Source organism: Pantherophis guttatus, chromosome 3 (genome assembly GCF_059756535.1).
Source record: "Pantherophis guttatus breed Tessera chromosome 3, ASM5975653v1, whole genome shotgun sequence".
NCBI classification, from domain to species: Eukaryota; Metazoa; Chordata; class Lepidosauria; order Squamata; family Colubridae; genus Pantherophis; species Pantherophis guttatus.
This window is the reverse complement of record NC_142065.1, coordinates 44,105,275-44,127,119: the sequence shown is the minus strand read 5'-3', so window position 1 is coordinate 44,127,119 and position 21,845 is coordinate 44,105,275. Positions and strand designations below refer to the sequence as shown.

General features: G+C 40.8%; 1 protein-coding gene across 1 annotated transcript in view; it reads left to right on the top strand.

Annotated features, from left to right (window-relative positions):
- The window catches only part of LOC117664328 (complement receptor type 1), a 108,690-nt gene that overhangs the window by 4,329 nt on the left and 82,516 nt on the right, over positions 1-21,845 (top strand). The window contains exons 2-18 of the mRNA XM_087890668.1: positions 446-634; positions 791-890; positions 1,723-1,808; positions 1,965-2,156; positions 2,382-2,564; positions 2,784-2,966; positions 7,557-7,739; positions 7,892-8,086; positions 8,229-8,328; positions 10,387-10,472; positions 13,586-13,777; positions 14,003-14,185; positions 14,400-14,582; positions 16,155-16,254; positions 17,865-17,950; positions 19,863-20,042; positions 21,365-21,547. Coding sequence (XP_087746794.1) covers positions 446-634; positions 791-890; positions 1,723-1,808; positions 1,965-2,156; positions 2,382-2,564; positions 2,784-2,966; positions 7,557-7,739; positions 7,892-8,086; positions 8,229-8,328; positions 10,387-10,472; positions 13,586-13,777; positions 14,003-14,185; positions 14,400-14,582; positions 16,155-16,254; positions 17,865-17,950; positions 19,863-20,042; positions 21,365-21,547 — 2,604 coding nt within the window. The remainder of the gene's footprint in view (positions 1-445; positions 635-790; positions 891-1,722; positions 1,809-1,964; positions 2,157-2,381; positions 2,565-2,783; positions 2,967-7,556; positions 7,740-7,891; positions 8,087-8,228; positions 8,329-10,386; positions 10,473-13,585; positions 13,778-14,002; positions 14,186-14,399; positions 14,583-16,154; positions 16,255-17,864; positions 17,951-19,862; positions 20,043-21,364; positions 21,548-21,845) is intronic.

Sequence of the window (21,845 nt, the reverse complement as noted above, 5' to 3'; positions counted from 1 at the left end):
CAGAATGCTGTTACCTTCCTACCAAAGGTGGTCCCTATTTTTCTACTTGCATTTTTTACGTGCTTTCGAACTGTTAGGTTGGCAGAAGCTGGGACAAGTAACGGGAGCTCACCCTGTTACGTGCCACTAGGGATTCGAACCGCTGAACTGCCGAACTTTCAATCGACAAGCTCAGCATCTTAGTCACTGAGCCACCACATCCCTTTTTGAATGGAAAGGAGACAATAAATAAGCTATTAAGCAAAGATGGTCTTAAAATTTGACATTTAGGGAGAGGCCTAGGAACTTTATGGAATAAATCAGCTCTAACTCTGTAAGTATGATCACATTCCCTTATATTCCAAGATATGGTGAGCCGCTTCCAGATCATAGGGCAAGAAATGGAAACTAAATTGAAAATTGAATCTGGCAAATTTCATTGCTGCCTTTTTTTTTCCCCCATTAGATAGCTGTGAGTACCCACCTAGGTTAGTTTCTGCTGAGTTAACGGATGAATATAAAGAAAAAGATTTCTTTCCTGTTGGATCAACAGTGAAATACAAATGTCGACCAGGTTATGTGAAAAAGCCAGGGGCGTACTCTAGTACGTGTAATACAAACCAGCAGTGGTCAAAAGTTCAGGAGCTTTGTAAACGTAAGTCTTTTTTATTCTGATTAAACAAATTCTGTAAATTTATGTAAGGGAATAGATTTTTCTGCTAAATTCAGACAGAAACCTTGAATCAGTTTTATACATTTTGTGCTACAATGTAACATGGCAAAGTAGATGTCCTCTTATGTTTTCCACTAGGAAAAACATGTGGACATCCAGGAGAACCAGAGGGTGGCAGATTGCTTGTAACAGGCGATTTTGACTTAGGATCCACTGCCATTTACCAGTGTGATGAAGGGTAAGTTACAGGGAATCCAACATAATTTCCAGTGGTGTGATTCTTCTTGTTTATTTCTTCCTCCTTTGAACAGTGTAACCTGAAATTGTCTGGCAAGAACTCTTTTGGGTGGGATGGAGAAAATCCCACTTTCCTCACCAGTCATTGGGCAAGGCCTGTGCCTAAATGGGGAAGGAGCAGTAGTGGCTAGGTTGGGAGCCCTCAAACTGCTGCTGCATTTTTGCACCTTTCTCTTTTAATCTAAATTTGCTAAAACAAGAGCACCAGCAAAAATTAGGACTAAACTGAATGAAAAAAGACAACTGTCAGGTTCACAGATCGCATAAATAAACAGCAGAATTGAACATGTTCTCCCTTCTGATATATTTCCTTTAAGGAATAAAAACCAATAGGAAATTTCTCCTTGCATTGTATGATTATAAACATATAAGACTTTTGCTAAAAGAAGACTTAGCAATTAGGGAAAGTAATTTCTCCTGCACTTTGCTATTTTGCAGTCTAGCAATCTGTCTCTACACAAACACATATGATGTCTGTCTACACATATGAATGCATGTAAATATCAACTGACACAACATGAATAAAAAACCATGGGATGAATGAATAATAAAATATTTTATGAGGTCCTTAGTCATCTTTATCCCTGCACTTTACTCAGACCTGAAGGCCACGTCTAGAAACAACAGGTCATTTTGAACTAGAGTAGACAAATGAATCTAGAATATCCATTTGATTTTGATCCTAATCATCTAAAGTCTGCATTCTTCTACAAAAAATAAAATGATTACATGCTGGGTTGTTTGTTTGTTTTTGTTTTTTTGTCTTCCTATAGGTATAGGCTGATTGGCAAGTCTACCAGAAAGTGTAAAGTAAGGGACAATAAAATGGAATGGACTGATGAAGTTCCCTTTTGTGAGAGTAAGTAGTACTATGTAATATATAAAAGTATTTTATTGCTTCATGCCAATATAAGTCCAGAAGAAAATGAACTAATGAATTAATTGAAAAGTACATATTCAGCTAAAAAAGACACCAAATATTCTTTTCAGTTTTTGACTTTCCCATTCCTTCTAGTTATTCCATGTTTGCCACCACCAAAGATTCCCCATGGACGCCATAATGGAGAGTATTTGGATTATTTCTACTATGCGACAGTTGTAATCTATAGGTGTGACAAAGGCTACCCTCTTATTGGAAATGACACTATTACCTGTACATCTAAGGATGGGATAAACGGAGAATGGAGTGGCCGTGCGTATTGTGGAGGTGAGTTTTCCTGCCCCAATCTTTGGTTCTTGTGTTCCTTCTCAAGCAAGGACCATCAGCTGCTAAAATGATTCCTTCAAATAGTTGCTTGGGGACCTCACACTGACAAACTAGTTATCTCTATTCCTCAGCTACCCAAACTGAACTAATCAGGCCTGACACTTCTACAGAATGATTCCAGTTTTTTTCTCCTTGTTTGCTTCTGATATATGTTTCATTTTTCAGTGGCATGGTGCCAATCTCCTCAGATTAAGAATGGAAAGATTGTGGCTGGAGTTTCCAGCACCTACAAATATAACCAGAAAGTTAGCTTTGAATGCATTGGGGGCCATGAGATGGTTGGTTCCAGAGAGATTCATTGTCAAGTGGATGGTACATGGGATCCCCCCATACCTGTCTGTGAACAGGGTAAGGATGAATCTGGATCTTCCATTTTTTGAACACTATTAAATCTTTGTTCTGTTTTGACTGTGTATTCCACATTCTTTCACTCTCAATTAGTGGAAACTATGGTGCTTTGCAGCTGTGCTAGGAAACAACTAGTCTCTTACTTTTTTCCCTGATTTATCATCACAGAGTACATTCTTAATCTGGTTTACTTCTCAATCTCCTCTTTTCTTCCTTTAGTGGTTCAATGCCCACCACCCCCAGACATTCAAAATGGGATTTGCAGCAACCAGGAAACAGGAGTATTTCCTAGTGGAATATTTGTGAAATACACATGCAATCCTGGCTATGCTCTGATTGGAGAGGCAACTCTTCGTTGCACAAATGCTGGCAGATGGTCATCTCCTGCCCCTAACTGTGAAGGTACCTTTTGTGACCATAACATTTCTTTCTATAAGCTCTTGAAGGAGTGAGGTCCAGAAACAGAGGATCACTCTTCACGTGGATTTCCACTTCATTCTGAATGGGATGTTTCTAGAAAAATCCCCAACTGAAGGTTGCTTTAAAATTTAACTTTGATATCAGAAGTAGGAAAATTTAGTTGTTAGAGTCCAATAGTACAATAGAGTACAATAGTTGTAACTATTGATTTGTGGGTTCCTTGAAGAGATCCTGAAATGAATAACTGATGTCAAAAAGCTCTTTCCTGTGTCCATTCCTTTTGGGGGGGGTGTTGATGCTGCTGTCCCCAACTATAGTATTCATCTGGGAAAGGTTGCAGTGAGCTGTGAATAGTTTGGGAATATTTTACTGCGACTGATGCATGAATTTAACTTTGGAAATTTAGTGTGAATTAGTGTGAATTTAACTTTGGAAAAATCACAGATTTGGGGTTGTTTATTCCTGCCTGGGAAATCACATACTGTATAATCTGAAGCACTATAAATAGTTTTAGAAATTAAAGTCACCTAACTTATTAGCAAACTGCACAGGAATTAATGTACAATATAGGACCTCCACTGTTGTCGAGGCAGATGGCTTTTACTTTTATTCTCCTGAGATAAATTTCATGGCTAGTCAAAGGAGGTAAAGGGGGACAGGAGAATTTAATACTCTCCTTCCATACACATTGTTTCCTCTACAAAGATAAAATAAGGATAATAGTGTGCTGTATGCAATATGCTGCCTGATCTTAGCTGTCAAGGGACATGTTGGGTGGCTGGAAGAGTAAAGAGGACCATCAGATATTTGGGTGATGTGACAAACATGTGGCAAACTTCATGTTCTACTGCATTCATTTCTTTAGCAGCCGTTGTGTTTGTAGCTATTTCTTAGCTGCTTAGGAGTCCTTCTTGGTTTTTAATCTCAACTGCCTCTCACTGACATTTGATTTATCCTCTCTGACTTCCAATAAAAGATTTCCTGCCTGAGGCCTCATATGCTCATCCCACTCATCCCACTCATCCCATTCCTTTCTTATCTTGCCCATCATCAAGCGGGTGAACGTCTGTTTTTACTAAGTTTACCATCTGTTTAGCATATTATATTTTCAAATCAAAGGTGTAGTTCTTTATGCTGGAAGAGGAATATTTGAAATTGTGTTCCATAAAAAGGAAGAGTGCCATCAGTTCCCTAGGAGGCTATTATTATTATTATTATTATTATTATTATTATTATTATTATTATTATTATTATTATTATTATTATTATTATTAATAATAATAATAATAATAATAATTTTATTTCTACAACATCAATTAAAATAGTTTAAAATTATTAAATAAATTCAGCTAAATTTTAAAACCCCAGAAATTTAAAACCCAATTTAAAATTGTTACGTTGATAGCCCAGCCTGGCGGAACAACAGAGTCTTGAGTGCGCAACGAAATACCCGGAGGTCAGAGATCTTACGTATTTCCGGGGGCAGTTCATTCCACAGGACTGGGGCACCCACAGAGAAGGCCCTCCCCCTGGGTGTCGCCAGCCGACATAACTTGGCCAATGGCACCCTGAGGAGGCCCTCTCTGTGGGAGCGAACTGGCCGGTGGGAGGCTATTGGTGGCAGAAGTCGGTCTCGAAGGTACCCGGGTCCTATGCCATGGAGTGCTTTAAAGGTGGTGACCGGCACCTTGAATTGCAGCTGGAAGAGCACTGGGAGCCAGTGCAGCTCACGCAGGAGGGGTGTCACGTGGGCGCAATGAGTTGCGCCCATAACCACCCGCGCGGCTGCATTCTGGACCAGCTGGAGCCTCCAAGTGCTCTTCAAGGGGAGCCCCATGTAGAGAGCATTACAATAGTCCAGCTGGGAGGTGACAAGGGCGTGAGTGACCATGCGTAAGGCGTCCCAGTCCAGAAAGGGCTGCAACTGGCGAATCAGGCGAACCTGATAAAAGGCCCCCCTGGCCACGGCCGTCATATGCTCTTCTAAAGACAGCCGTGCGTCCAGGAGGACACCCAGATTGCGAGCCCTCTCTGTGGGGGGCAGGGATTCACTCCCAATAGTCAGCGATTGCACCTGCTGACTATATCGGGACGCCGGGAGCCACAGCCACTCAGTCTTGGAAGGGTTGAGTCTGAGCCTGTTCCTCCCCATCCAGACCCGCACGGCCTCCAGGCAGCGAGACATCACTTAAAGGGCATTGTTGGGGTGGTCAGGGGTGGAGATGTACAGCTGAGTATCATCAGCGTACAGATGACACTTCACCCCAAAACCACGGATGATCTTGCCCAGCGGCTTCACATAAATGTTGAACAAAAGGAGCGAGAGGACCGACCCTTGCGGCACTCCCCATGCAAGGTGCCTCGAGGTCGACTTCTGCCCCCCTGCCAATAGGACTAGGACAGAGGAGCAGCCCCTGTCCCGAGCCCTCCAGAGATCATCCACCAACGCAACCAATGCTGTTTCAGTGCTGTACCCCTGCCTGAAGCCCAACTGGTACGGGTCCAGATAGATAGCTTCATCCAGGTGCCAGGGAAGCTGTCGTGCCACCACGCTCTCAACAACCTTCACCACAAAACGAAGGTTGGAGACTGGACAGTAGTTAGCTAATTCAGCCGGGTCCAGGGAAGACTTCTTGAGGAGGGGCCTCACTACTGCCTCTTTCAAGGCGGCAGGAAAGGCACCCTCACTCAAAGAAGCACTTATAATTCCCTGGAGCCAGCCTCGTGTAACCTCCCGGGAGGCCAGTACCAACCAGGAGGGACACGGGTCCAATAAACACGTGGCGTCACTAATCTTACCCAGAACCCTGTCCACATCCTCGGGAGCCACAGGATCAAACTCCTATAAAGAACTAGAGTGGACTAAGGGACACAGTAGCTCACTGGCTAAGACGCTGAGCTTGTTGATTGAAAGGTCAGTAATTTCAGCGGTTTGAATCCCTAGTGCCACGTAATGGGGTGAGCTCCTGTTACTTGTCCCAGCTTCTGCCAACATAGCAGTTCGACAGCACATAAAAATGCAAGTAGAAAAATAGGGGCCACCTTTGGTGGGAAAGTAACAGCATTCCATGCACCTTTGGCATTTAGTAATGCCGGCCACATGACCACGGAGACGTCTTCAGACAACACTGGCTCTTTGGCTTTGAAACGGAGATGAGAGTCAGGAACGACTAGCACATATGTACGAGAGGAACCTTTACCTTTAGCTAAGAGTGGACTAAGTTTTTGTTCTTTCATTTTCAGTTCTATATTGTGTGAATCCAGAAAATTATTAAATCCAAAGAAGCTTATCAACCCATATTAATAATTACCTTTGAATGTGACTTTGGCTACATCCTAAAAGGCAATCATACAATTCAGTGTCAGCATGACATGTGAGATTTCCAGCATCCAACTGTCAGTGATGTGTAGTGAAGCCGGATTTCATCAATGCCTCTCATAAGTAGAAAACTTAATTAACTCCCATTCTATCTCCCTCCCATCCCTGTGCTTGCCAGTTTCTTCTATGAACACAGTCTTTATTGGGGGGTTTCTTATTAAGTAACAGCATGCTATTTTCAGAAAAGAATGTTGATGCCCATTCACCCTATTTATTTATTCATCCAATTTATATAGCCACCCATCTCACCAAACAAGTAACTCTGGGCAGCATGCAACAAAACTAAGCAGCCAATAAAAACATGAACATCATTATAAAACCTTAAAAAGACTATAAAAACCGAGCAAGAACAAAGAAGTAGCAGACAAAAGGATCTTAATAATAATGGAATATATTAGTTCTCCTATTCTCTGGGGCTCCCAGGTCTACTAACATAACCAGATTTTAAGGGACCTTCAGAAGTTCAGACCTCACTTTAATGGAATTTATCACAGCATAAAAGGCCTACTGCCTCAGGGCTGCCAAATGTAGCTCCTTAGCCAACAGACCCCAAAACATGGGCCTGTCATGGTTGTTTCCGGCGTTGTTGCTTCCATGCCTAGCCCCAGGTCATCACAGTTCCCTTTCCTGGATCTGTTGGGACGGATGGCTGGATTTGGGATTTGAAAGAGTTTCTCACGTATCCCAGTCCTATTCCAGGAAGGGCTTTCAGTGTAAACACCAGCACCTTACATTACAACTATTAGCAAACTGGTAACCAATGCAGCTCGCAAAGCAGAGATATAATGTGTCTTCTACCAGGAACACACATACTGGTAACTGCTTCCATTTTGCATCACCTGAAGTTTTTGGATAGTCTTCAAGGGTAGCACCAGTTAGAGTGCATTGCACTAATCCAACCAGGAGGTGACCAAGGCATGAGTGACCATGAGTAAGTAGGGTCCCTAAATCTAGGAATGGGCACAAATGGCGCACAAAATGAAGTTGTATAAATGCCCTCTTATTGCAACTGTCACCTGCTCATCAAACAGGATTCCCAAATCCACCCCCCCCACCACCACCATTGAAAGGATGCTTTGGAACATTTCACAATCACTTTTTGTGGGAGAACTGTTCATTCGTGAAATAAATGTATCAGCCCAAAGTACACTTTTAATCTGTTTTTCTTCCCAATTTTCTCCCTTTTCTTCTAGTGGTGCAATGCCAGCCACCCCCAAACATTCAAAATGGGACTCGCAGCAACCAGGAAACAACAGTATTCCCCAGTGGAATGCTTGTGACGTATACATGCAATCCCGGCTATGCTCTGATTGGAGAGGCAACTATTCAATGTATAGATAATGGCATGTGGTCTTCTCCTGCTCCTAACTGTGAAGGTACATTTCATGACCACAGCATGTTGTATATTGGCTCTTCAAATGTTGAGGTATTTTTTTAAGTAAAGGAAATTAATCAGAAGATTGAAGCACAAAAATCTAACAATAAACACTGAGATCATTTTTTAAATTTCTTCTTCTTTTTAAATCAGGAGGTAGCTGTGGCATCCCCATTAGGTTAGACTTTGCAGATCTGACTGATGCGTATCAGAAAATGAATTCCTTTCCTGTTGGGTCATTGGTACAATACAAATGCAACCCAGGTTATTTTAAGCACCCTCGAGTGAATGCTTCTTCTATATGTATCCGGAATCAGGTTTGGTCAGAAGTTCCAGAATTTTGTATAAGTGAGTTTTGTTTTTCTGTTCTTAAAAATAGGTGGAAATATTCTCGATTTTTTGAATGTGTTGTGAATGTGTTCATATAGTCATAAATTTCAGTTTTGAATGTCTTAGCATAAGAAAGATACAACTTGTTTCTTTTTTGTAGAAAAATCATGTGGACATCCAGGAGAACCAGAAAATGGTAGGCTGATTGTATCAGGAGATTTTCTGTTTGGTTCTACATTAAGTTATACTTGCGAGGAAGGGTAAGTATAGACAAAACTTGTATGATTTTCATTTACTTTGCAATAAGACTGGTGGATGGAAATTTCATCCTGATTTTTCAGAGGAATGGATTTTGAGCTGGGATAAGTTGCCAAGAAAATTTTTATCATGGTCAACTGAGCAGTCATATTTCCAAAGTAGGTATGTGCATCAGCCTTTTTATATGCTGCTGCATGCACATGTATAATACTACCCTGTCTTATAACCCTTTGGAATGTTTCATATATACCGGTATATCAGATAGTACTGTGGTAATGAGATATTCGGCAGAGTGATGGCACAAAGGAAAAAACTCTCTTTGTGCTTAATTGTTTTGGCATGCAATGAGTCCTGGAGGAGGAGTTGAAACAGTTGTCCAGGATATGAGGGGTCTGTAGATATTTTCTCAGCCCTCTTTCTGACCCGTGCAATATCGGTCCTCAATGAAGGTAGGTTAGTTACAATTGTTTTTTTTCCTGCAGTCCTAACTATTCACTGAAGTCTGTACCTGTCCTGTTTGGTTGTGGCCCAGGGAAGCGCGGAGGTCGGGACTTGATTGGCGAAGCTGGCACTGCTCAGGGAGCGTAAAATAAAGCACCTGAAAACACTGTTGCCACAATCTCTGCCACCTGGGACCACCTGAAAACATGATGCTGTTTTTTTGCCTCCACACACCGTTTTTGGAATCGGGGAGGAAAAAGAGCATCGCATTTTCGGGTGCTGCGCAGGAGGTGTAAGGCAAGGCGCTGCCACCCGAAAACACTGTTGCCACGATCTCCGTTGCCTGGAATCACTCGAAAATGCAATGCTCTTTTTTTGCCTCTGCACGCCCCATTTTTGGAACCAGGGAGGAAAGTATTTTCAGGCAGTAGCGCCTTGCTTTATGCTCCCTGTGCAGCACCCACTTTGCCAACCGAGTCCCGACCTCCATGCTTCCCCAGGCTGCTTCTGAATCAGACTCTGGCTGAGGCAGGAAAGGCACAGGGGGCTTGCCGGGAAGCCCGGCACCGTGTTTACGAGATGGCAGCGTCCAGGAGGACTGAAGTGCTACATCTCTATTGGGCCTTGCTGCGAGAAAGCCAGGCTTTCAATGCCCACCTCTATAAGTAGGAAGACAGGGGCATCTCGAGAGTGTAGCCTTCGGTGCCAAGTCCCTCTGCCCCCATGAAAATCATCCCCCACTCCACCCCGCCCCACCCACTCCAGTTAAATGCACCTAGAGTGATAGGGCTTGTTTTAAACGGATAAAAAGATTTATTTATTTATTTATTTATTTATTTATTTATTTATTTATTTATTTATTTATTTATTTATTTATTTATTTATTTATTTATTTTATTATTCATATTTCTATGCCGCCCACTCTCCGAGGACTCTGGGCAGCTTACACCAAAGACAGTATACTAAATAGCATATCGCCCCCAACAATCTGGGTCCTCATTTTACCCACCTTGGAAGGATGGAAGGCTTGAGCCAGTGAGATTTGATCCGCTGATCTGCTGAACTAGCAGTCAGCTGAAGTACAGTAGCTGCAGTACTGCACTCCAACCACTGTGCCACTTTGGCTCATTTGTGCTGATCGTTATCAAAAGAATGGAAATGAGGATCCCCGCTGCCTGGAACCACTGGAAAATGTGACACGCAGAGGCCGACAACCTCCGAAGGGTGGGGGCCGGCAGGTGGGTGGGGCTACATTCGGTGTATAAGACGCACCCAGATTTTCACCTTGTTTTTTGGGGGAAAAGGTGCATCTTATACTCCGAAAAATATGGTAATTAGGATCCAAAGGTAGAATATTGTAAGAGGACTCTGCAAAATAATGGCTTGGATGGGATATGCTTTCCTGTAATAATTCTTCAATATACACATACATTGTTTGTTCTTTGTAAGTAATAGATTTTGACTATTTATATGCAGGGTTGTTAGCAGATGGTTATTTAGAAGTTGTTGAGTTGTAATTGTTCTATTCTTTTCCACTGGCATTTCTGAGAATCAATGATAGGAAATTGAACCCAGGAAGAATAAGTGGCCATTCCATAATTGTTTCTGTTTTAATGCAGGTACAAACTGATTGGACAGTCTTCCAGAAAATGTGCCTTAAATGGAAAAAGAGTAAAATGGAGTGGCAACCTTCCTGAATGTCAGCGTAAGTAGAGCATACAGTCATATTTCTTTAGCTAAATTCCATTGTGACTTCTTTTCAAAATCATGTTTCATATCATGTACCTTTTATACTTGTTGAGACTTTGGAAAAAGAAGGATTAAGACAGTGGTGAAATCTAAAATTTGTTACTACCAGTTCTGTGGGCGTGGCTTGGTGGTGTTGGTGTAATGTGACTGGGTGGGCGTGGCCATTTTTTTTTTAACTTTTAAAACCATTTTTTGTAAAAAAAAAAATGCTTTCAAAAGGCTCTGATGATCCCAGCTGAGTTGCCTGATCGGCAGGAGCTTTTTAAAAAACTCAGCTTGGATCGTCAGAAGCATTTAAAAGAAAAAAGGGATTTTTTTCTTTTAAAAACCTTTGACAATCCCAGCTGAATCGCGCAATCATGAGAGGCTTTTTTTTTTTTACTTTTTAAAGCATTTTTTTGGCCAAAGAGGTTGTAGAAAAAATGCTTTTAAAAGTAAAAAAAAAAAGCCTCTCATGATTGTGCGGCTCAGCTGGGCATGGGGGTGGGCAGTGATTTTTGCTACCGGTTCTCCGAACCACCCACTTCCATCGCTACCAGATCGGGTGATCTGGTCAGAACCAGGAGCATTTCACCCCTGGATTAGGGGTGACATGATAGAAGCTTTCCAGTATTTGAGGGGCTACCATAAAGAAGAGGGAATCAATTTATTTTCCAAAGCACCAGAAGGTAAGACAAGAAACAATAGATGGAAAATAATCAAGGAGAGAAGCAACCACAAATTAAGGAAAAACTTCCTTAACAGTTAGCACAAATAACCAGTGAAACAGCTTGCTTTCAAAAGTTGTAGGTGCTTTATCACTGTAGGTTTTTAAGAAGAGACTGGACAGCCACTTGTCTGAAAGGGGTTGGGGTTGGTTGGACTAGAAGACCTCCAAAGTCCCTTCCAGCTCTATTCTGAATTGAATTGAATTTGGAAAGCTAAAATGCTATTCATCTGGAGATTAACTTGCCAAAGTTCAGGATAAAAGCTTTAGTTGGGTATATGAAGTATGTTCGTCTGAGTTGGTGATATCACTATCAAAAATGCAGCCCAACCTACCATTAATGTCTCGTTTGCAGACTCCATTCAAATCAATGAATCTGATATTAGAGCACAGCAGTGCAAACACGATGTAATTTTAGGTACTATATGCTCTTGGTATTATAAAATAACATTTCAGAGCCTTTTGCATAGTTTTGAGGAGCCTGTGGATCTCTATATTGTATGTTGTTCAAAAATTAGCTTCCATTACCTAAGGCCATTCCCAAGGATAGCTGGGCAGATGGGAATCTGAGAGTCCAGCAGAATCTGTAATATTCCAATTGTATCACTTCCCACCTTTCTTTTTTATGCTCATTTAGTGTCATATTCTCAAAGGAAATCAAATAGGTTTTTTTGGTGGCAATGGTTGATCTAAAATGCTTTAGGAGTAGATGCCCCTGGCTGTGAGGAACAGGTGCCTTGCTCACATGGGGACCATCCATTTTAATATTGTCCCATGGCTGCCAGAGGGATGAATTTGAGAGCTGCAATAGGGAGGCCTGGAGGGGAAAAACCTGAGAGCTGACCAGACTGTGATCCAGCTATAGTGCAGATCAGTGGTGAAATCTAAATTTCTTTCCTACCGGTTCTGTGGGTGTGGCTCGGTGGGCGTGGCTTGGTGGTGGGGGTCATGTGACTGGGTGGGTGTGGCTATGTAACCATATGACTGGGGGATCAAAAGACAGAAATTCACTAACAATGTCCTGCTGGAGCAGGATTGGACTAGATGACCTCCAGGTACCTTCCAGCCCTGGATTATCTTCTGAAGCTCTATCTAGTGCCAGGTTTGTAGTCCTTCCTTCCTCTCTTTTTTCCTTCCTTCCTTCCTTCCTTCCTTCCTTCCTTCCTTCCTTCCTTCCTTCCTTCCTTCCCTCCCTCCCTTCTTTCTTTCTCTCTCTCTCTCTCTCTTTCTTTCAAAAAACGCACCCCACCCCCCCACCATCATTAGTTGCCTACACCACCTTTTTTGGCCTAGCAGGATTCAGGGAAGCCTGCTGGGAGCAAAAACAGACCCCCCCACCCCATCCCTGTAAAAAAAAAGGTTCCAATAATTGCACAGCAGAGCTGTGATGGTCAGAGCCTTTTAAAAAACTTTTTTAAAGCCAGTAGTAAAAAAATGCCTAAAAAGTAAAAAAAAAAAAAAAGTTCCGACAATCAGCTGAGAAATCCCCGATCCTCAGAACTTTTTTTTTTTTTTACTTTTTAAAGCATTTTTAACTACCGGTTCTGGCATGTACCCCTGCATACGCAGGATATAATGTACAAAACACATTATTAAAGTTCATTTCAGATATCTAAGAAAAGAGAAAAGCAAATATGCTACAACACTCTTGTCAAATGACATTACTCAATCAAACGTGCCTAAAGCTCTGACGAAAAAACTTTATTTAGAAGTAATGATGCTATGTGGTTTGGTAATGAAACATCTGGAAGAAAACCACCAACGTCAGAGAACACCAAAGACCCCACAATTCAACCCTGAACTACAAATTTTCTCTTCCATCATAACCTTGATTTATTTTCAGTTTTGGTAACTTTCAGTATTTAATTTCAACAATGATTTCTTTCCCCATGTTTATTCTCCCCGAATAACACTTTCTCATAATTTGGAGTATTTTTTTCTAATTCAAGTTTACCAACTAACAGTTTTCAACTGAAGGAAAATGGCCTCACTTATTTTTTTAAAAAACTTTTTTCTGTATGTCTTTGAAACAATATCAAAAGAAACAATGTGAGAAATTATATGTCAGAGATAGTTATACTGTTTTGAAAATTAGAGGACTAAGACCTCTAATATGCAATTGCTTGTAAAAGTCTTAAAAAAGAGGAAATATTAACTCCATGGTAATTCTTCATTACAGCTGCAACTGCCACAACAGATAATGATGCTCGATATAACATGCCCTTTGTCTTTGTCCACTTTTTTAAAAGCACAGATTACATTAGAGTCATGAATATTATAAATGTTCAAGGCTTTATATCCACACTCTAATAAGGCAAATGAAATTCATTTATCTTTTTTATGCAACCTCCACTTCTTTCTAGCTATCTTGTGTTCATCACCACCAAATATTCCCCACGGCAAGCACACTGGACAAATTTTGAAAGATTTCTTCTATGGGACAACTGTAACATATATGTGTGACAAAGGCTACCCTCTTATTGGAAATGCCTCTATTACCTGTACATCTAAGGATGGGATAAACGGAGAATGGAGTGGCCGTGCGTATTGTGGAGGTGAGTTTTCCTGCCCCAATCTTTGGTTCTTGTGTTCCTTCTCAAGCAAGGACCATCAGCTGCTAAAATGATTCCTTCAAATAGTTGCTTGGGGACCTCACACTGACAAACTAGTTATCTCTATTCCTCAGCTACCCAAACTGAACTAATCAGGCCTGACACTTCTACAGAATGATTCCAGTTTTTTTCTCCTTGTTTGCTTCTGATATATGTTTCATTTTTCAGTGGCACGGTGCCAATCTCCTCAGATTAAGAATGGAAAGATTGTGGCTGGAGTTTCCAGCACCTACAAATATAACCAGAAAGTTAGCTTTGAGTGCATTGGGGACCACAAGATGGTTGGTTCTAGAGAGATCTATTGCCAAGTGGATGGTACATGGGACCCCCCCACTCCTGTCTGTGAATTTGGTAAGGACGAATCTGGATTTTCCATTGTTTGAACTATATTAAACTGCTGTTCTGTTTTGGCTGTGCATTCCACTTTTCTTCATTCTCAGTCAGTAGAAAATATGGTGCTTGCAGTTGAGCCTAGAAATAACTAGTATCTTCTTTTCCCCCTGATTTATCATCCTGGAGTATATTTTTAATTTGATTTTCTTCCCAATCTGCTCTCTTCTTTTAGTGGTTCAATGCCCACCACCCCCAGACATTCAAAATGGGACTTGCAGCAACCAGGAAACAGGAGTATTTTCCAGTGGAATTCTTGTGACGTATACATGCAATCCCGGCTATGCTCTGATTGGAAAGGCAACCCTTCATTGCACAAATGCTGGCAAATGGTCATCTCCTGCCCCTAACTGTGAAGGTACCTTTTGTGACCACAACATTTTTTTTCCTGTAAGCTCATGAAGGAGTGAGATCCATAAACAGAAGATCACTCTTCATATGGGTTTCTACGTTTTTACTGAATGAAGTGTTTTGAAGGAAATACTTAACTTGATTCAAAAGCTGCTGTGGTGTCAGAATTAGGAATATTTAGGGTAGGAGTCCAACATTTTATTTATTTTAGCTTCACTGAAGGGCTCTTGAAAAGGAGTAACTGTTAACAAAAAGCCCTTTCCTTTGGCCATTCCTTTTGGGGGATGCTGCTGCTGTTCTTCTCATCTCTAGTGTTCATCTGGGAATAGTTGCAGAGGGCTATGGTAAGTTTGGGAATGTTTTATTGGGACTGATGTGATATTAGTGTGAATTTAGCTTTTGAAAATCACACATTTAGGTTTTTAAAAAAATTTGAAACAAAATAAAAGCATGTGTACTCAATTAATAATAAGCCCTGAATTCTTCAAGACAGTCTGATGAACCCAACCAATCTTGCAGACTGTGCAAAATAGCAAAATTCCTGGTCGGTTTTATTCATTCTCATGTCCACATTTGGGATAAATGCTCACTGGAGATAGATAGATAGATAGATAGAGAGATAGAGATAGAGAGAGAGAGAGAGAGAGAGAGAGAGAGAGAGAGAGAGAGACATAGATATCAGAATTTTATGTTCAGACCCAATGCAAATTATGATAAAGAAATTCTGGATTAATAAATCAAGGAGACTCATGATTTTGAGTTCTACATTCTTGATGAAAGATATATATCTGATATTTAGAATATATTCCATATTCCATTAGTATAAAACTAAATCAGTCATGCCATCAATTATTGGTATTTTTAAACCATGAAGAGTAATTGGTGTAAGAGAAAGATTTTGTTTCCCCCTTTCTAAAGGGTTAAAGTTTTCAAAATATGTGCACTTTGTTAACTATTTTTTGATAGGGAAGAATATAAAGAAATACTAAACTTTTTATCTTTGGTTGACTGTTCTCTAATTAATACTGCCCTGTAATTAAAATTGAGAGTTATAGAAAGTTATTGTAGATAATCAGGTAGAACTAGGAATAATGCAAGTTTCCCTATCTATCAAATTGAACATGGAAATAGTATGTTCAATGATAACACTAATAGTATTAATAATATTAATAATAGCTGAAATTTGTTTCTTTGTTTTGGAGGCACCTGTGCCTTTCCTATTCAGTTAGATTGGACAGAGATTGCAAATGAATATTAAAAAAATAAGTTATTTCTTCTGGGTTCAGTTGTGAAATATATATGTCATCCTGGTTATGTTAGGTATCCTGAACTGAAAATCAGTGACATGCATTAGGAATCAGATTTGGTCAGAAATTCAAGAATTCTGTCAAAGTGAGTCTTCGTTTACCCTGATCAAACTATAAGATTGGCCTTTCAATGGGGTATCAAATTGTGCAACTTAACCCTTGGGAGTGTATTTGTCGGTTGCTAAATACAGATAAAAACCTTGAATCAGTTTTATACATTTTGTGCTACCCAAAACATAACATGGAAAAGGAGAATCTCTGTTTTCCACTAGGAAAATCATGTGGACATCCAGGAGAACTAGAGGGTGGCAGATTGCTTGTAACAGGAGATTTTCGCTTTGGTTCCACTGTAAAATACCAGTGTGAGGAAGGGTAAGTTTCAAGGAATCCAACACAATTTCCAGTGGTGAGATTCTTCCTGTTTCTTTCTTTCTCTTTTCAACAGTGTAACCTGAAATTGTCTGGTGAGAATTCTTCTGGGTGGGGTCGTGTAAGGAATCTTACTTTTCTCACCAGCCATTGGGCAATGTCTGTAACTCAATGGGGAAGAGGCACGTATACACCTGCCAAGGAGTTTTTAACATTTTATTGAAACATTGCAAGCTCCCACTTTTGTTCCTCAGATCCCACTAGCAGAGGCTTGTCAGCAAATGGCCCTCCACCAAGACCCAATAAATAAGAGTCCACAAAGTCCAGGCACGAAATCTAACCATGAAATACGAAGTCTGAAGTCAAGGCATATGTCTACAGATCCCCACACTAAGTCCAGGCCCAAGTCTCAAGTCCAGGCATGGTATCCAAGGTCCAAGTCCAAAATCCAGGCATGAAATCAAAGGTCCAAACATGTGGTCAGAAAACAAGACACAGGTCTGGAATCAGAAAACATGAAGTCAAAGCACATGCACAGCGAGGAAGTGAATGGTTGGCTACAACACCGCTTTGCTCCATGTATCAGATTGAGTGATAACCAGCTGGTGCAATTCATTAGGAGGAGTGAGGCTGCTTCCTCATGAGTAACCTCACTGATTTCCATGTGCCTTCCTCTGCTACATGCCCTGGGATCTGGCAGGGGAGGAAATTCCTTCTTGTTTCCACTGACAACCTGCAGCTATACCTCTTCTTCACCCTGTACCTCTGGCTGGTCATCCACGCTTCCCAGCTGCAACTGTATCTCTGCTCTTTCCTCTTCAGCCAGGCACTCATCCAGTCGCTACCCCACCAACCCTTCCAATGTTCCTGGCCTCTCTTCCTCTTGCCATCCACTCACACTGCTCTGTGTCCTTTTCCAAAATCCCCAGAGCTGGCTCTTGTTTGGGCCGGCATCCAGGGAAGCCTGTCCTGGCCAGGTTGAGAGGTTTCAACCTGCTGTTGCATCTTTTGCATCTTTCTCTTTCAATCTAAGTTTGCTAAAACACAATTATAAGCAAAAATTAGGACTTAACAGAATGAAAAGGAAGGACCGTTTTCAGGTACATAGATTGCATCAATGAACAGTGGAGTTAAACATGTTCTTCCTTCTGATATATTTTCTCTAGAAAATAAATCAGTATGAAATTTCTCCTTCTATTGTATGATTATAAACATATAAGACTTTTGCCAAAATAAGACTTAGCAATTATGAAAACTTTGAAATTATGAAAAAATTCTCCTGCATGTTGCTATTTTGCTTTCTAGCAACCTGTCTCTACACATACACTTATGCTGTCTGTCTACACGTATGAATGCATATCAACTGACACCGCATGAATAAAAAAGCATGGGATGAATGAATACTAAAATACTTTATGATGTCCTTAGTCATCTTTATCCCAGCATTTTATTCAGACCTGAATGTCACTTCAGAACTGAAACAACTCTAAGCAGCTCATTTTGAATTAGAGTAAATGAAAGGATGTAGAACAGTTTGATTCCAACCATCTAAAGTCTGCATTCTTCTACAAAAAATAAAAGGATTCTATGCTGTTTCTTTTGTCTTGCTACAGGTATAGGCTGATTGGCAAGTCTTCCAGAAGCTGTGCATTGTTTGGTGAAACAGTGGCATGGACAGGTGACCTTCCTTATTGCCAGAGTAAGCAGCACTCAAAATGCAGATCTAGTTTAGGATATTTGTAAGAGAAGGCTTAATGAATGCCAGTAGTCTAAAACAGAAACTATAGAGACAGATAAAATGATGCAAATCATATTGAAGATAATGAAACCTGCATAAACGAGTACTTCATCCTTAGGCAACATTATATCAAGCTGCAAGCAAGTCATATTACAGAATAGCCCTAAATGCTAATTGAACTATAATGTTTATCAGAAAATCTATAGACAAACTAATTAACCCTGTTCCTCAGATAGCTAAACTGGATCAATCAGGCCTGACAGTTCTGCAGAGTGATTCCATTTTTTTTTCTCCTTATCTGCTTCTGATATACAGTATGTCTCCTTTTCAGTGACACAGTGTCCATATCAGGGGTGGGTTCTACTTACCTTTACTACCGGTTCGCAATGGGGCCACATGCGCGCTCTTCTTCGCATGGGCAGAAGTGTTGTGATGGTGTCAGGGTCAGTGGGCGGAGCCTCCCGCCAGTTTTACTACCGGTTCTATAGAACCGGTCCGAACCGGGGGCAACCCACCACTGGTCCATATCCTCAGATTAAGAATGGAAGAATTGTGGCTGGAATTTCCAGCGCTTACAAATATAACCAGAAGGTTAGCTTTGAATGTATTGGGGGCCACAAGATGGTTGGTTCCAAAGAGATCTATTGCCAAGTGGATGGTAGGTGGGATCCCCCCACACCTGTCTGTGAACAAGATAAGTTTAAATCTGGATTTTCCATTTTTTTTGAACAATATTCGGAGCTCTGTTTTATTTTGTTTGACTTAACCATTACATTTTCCTTCTCTCACAGTGGACTGTATGGTCCTTGTTGCAACAACTTGTATCTTAATATTTTCATCTTATTATTCAACTATTGGCAAAGTGGCATTGGAAACTTTTATTGAATATGAAGTATGCATTATATTAATTAGAGACAATCTCCTTCCCTTCCCATTCCTCCCCTCCCCTCTCCACCCCTTCCATTCTGCACTCAATTACAGTCATAAGTCAAGGACTATCTTAATGTCAACTCTTTCCATGCATTGATTTATGAAACCTGCACTAAAGGAATCAACTGACCAATGTGTCATGTGCATATCTTTGACCCTATTTCCCCTCTTATCCCTGTCCATTAATACCCAGCTAAATCCTATCATATTCTTAGGACGAAGTCTTTCTTCAAAATCTATATTTACTCTTTGTTCAGTGAATTAGTTCTCAAGAAGGCATTATTTGCACAGGACTCGACCAAATTTAGTTGCTCCCCTTTCATTTTTAGTTCCAAGCTGTGTGAATCCAGACATTCAGAATGGAAGAATTATTAGGCCCAAAGCAAATGATCAATCTGTATCAACAATTACATTTGAATGTGACTCTGGCTACACCATGAAAGGCAAGCATACAATTCGGTGTCAACGTGGCAACACATGGGATTCGCCAGCACCCATCTGTGTCAGGGCTATGTTTAGTGAAGCTGGATTTTATCAACTCTTCTCACAATTAGAAAAAACTAAGTAGTTTTCCCCCCTTTTATGCTAATTTCTCTGTGAACAATAAATCCAGAAGCATCCTGTAAATTTGCAGCCCCTTTTGAAGATTGAAAGACAATTTCTTCTAGAGCATTTGGTTGTTCCATGAGACAATGTGGAAGATCCATCTTGGGAGTTTTCTTATTCAATGACAGTATACAACGATGAGAACCGAATGCCAATCCCCATTCACCCAGTTTGGAAGGATGATTTGGACCATTTCACAATCCCTTTTTCAGGGAGAACTGCTCAGACTAGAAAGAAATGTTGCCAAAGTAAATTCTTAATTTGTTTTTCTTCCCAGTGAAGTAAAATTTGTTTTAATTTGTTCAGTTGGTTAATTTGTTCTTCTCCTTTCTTCCAGTAGTGCAATGCCAGCCACCCCCAGACATTCAAAATGGGATTCACAGCAACCAGGAAACATTATTTTCCAGTGGAACACTTGTGAAATACACATGCAATCCTGGCTATGCTCTGATTGGAGAGGCAACTATTCAGTGTATGGATAATGGCAGATGGTCTTCTCCTGTCCCTAACTGTGAAGGTACATTTCTTGAGATAGGCTGTATTGCCTCATGAAGATGAGAGGTACAGAAACAATTAGTCTTCACACACCTTTGCTGTTTTTTATTGAATTGAATGATTCTGGCCATACAGTATCCCTAGCATAAGGCTGCTTCAAAACTGCTAAAGTATCAGACCAAGGAACATTTAGGCTTAAAATCTAGTGGTATATAAAATGACTCAAGGATTCCTTCAGTCAAGGAACCCAAACTACAACTGAAGAAATGAGAAGTCATCTTTAGCAGAGCTAATTATCCACCAGTGAATTCCTTTTATATTATAGTGCAAGATTATTTTTAAGTGAGTTTGTCTCTGAAGTTTAATGCTTTAAACTTTACACCCATATGATTTAGTGAAGATCTGCTTCTGTAGTAACGTATGCTAATCCATGTAGCTACAAGTGCATGTATCTGACTTTTATAAACTAGATTTCTCTTTTCAAAGAACAATTGCATTTTGCAAAGAAAAATAAACAGGTTACCTCAACACTAGTCTGTTAAATGATTTTTTAATCATAAAACAATGCAAATTCCTTTGCAGTCGTTTTGTTCTTATTACAGAGTTTAGAAATAGGGCCCTGCTTGAAGAAACAGGGAATAAATCAGAAGCGTATTTAACAGGGGTGGGCTGCTGGGGGTTTGCAGGGGTTCGGGAGAACCTCTAGCTAAGATTCTGTGCAGTTCAGAGAACCCTCAAATGCCACTCCTGGCTGGCTCCACCCACCTTGCCCTGCCCCTCCCAGGAGTCCCCAAGTGGCCCATTTTGGATGCAGGTAAGTGCAGGGCACGCATGGAGGCTCGGGGAGGGCGAAAAATGGGCCTACCAGAAGTTTGGGAAGAACTCCAGAGGGCCTCTGGAGCCTGGGGAGGCCATTTTCGCCATCGTGGAGACTCAAGGAAAGACTCCGGAGCCCGGGGAGGGCAACGCCCCCCTCCCCGCGCTGTGGTGCAGGAGGCTGACTAGGCCACACTCACATGGTCACGCCCACCCAGCAACCGGGCAGAGAATCCCTTGCTAAAATTTTTGAAGCCCACCCCTGATATTTAATTATAACTTTCCACTGAGTATCATATCAAAATGGTATTGTAAGTGCTATCCTCTGAGTCCCTTCCCTCCCTACCCCTTTTTAGATTCCATAGGCCATCCATGAGAGAAATGCCATCTGACTTGAGTAATTCTTTGCATGTGTTCTTGCCTGCTGTAAACTATTTTTTCCTAAGAATATGCTATTTTTTCCTAAGAATACCTCTGAGAGATAGCACTAACTCTTTGAAAACCAATAGTACTTTTATATCTTTTCAGAGATTGAATGTAAGTCACCTCCAGATATCCAGAATGGGGTTCACAGCAACCAGGAAGTAATAGTATTCAAAAGAGGAATGTATGTGAAATATACATGCAACTTTGGCTATACTCTAATTGGAGATGCTACTATTCATTGCACAGACTCTGGCACGTGGACCTTTCCTGCCCCTCATTGCGAAAGTAATTTTTTTTTTATTAATTGCTGCTGGTAGCATAAAACTTCATAGCATAAAAAGAAGACTTTGGGATTGAATTTGAACATGCGAGTTACAGATTAAAGAATCTACTCAGTCATGAGCCTCACTTAATCTAAATGAGGTATTGCCAGGGTTCCTTAATTGCACTAAGCCCAAAATGTGGTTTGTTTGTTCTGACTTTGTATATTAGTGAACTCAACAAAGGTGACTTGTAAACTAGGTTCTATGCAGGGGTGAAATGCTCCTGGTTCGGACTGGATCGCCCAATCCGATAGCTATGG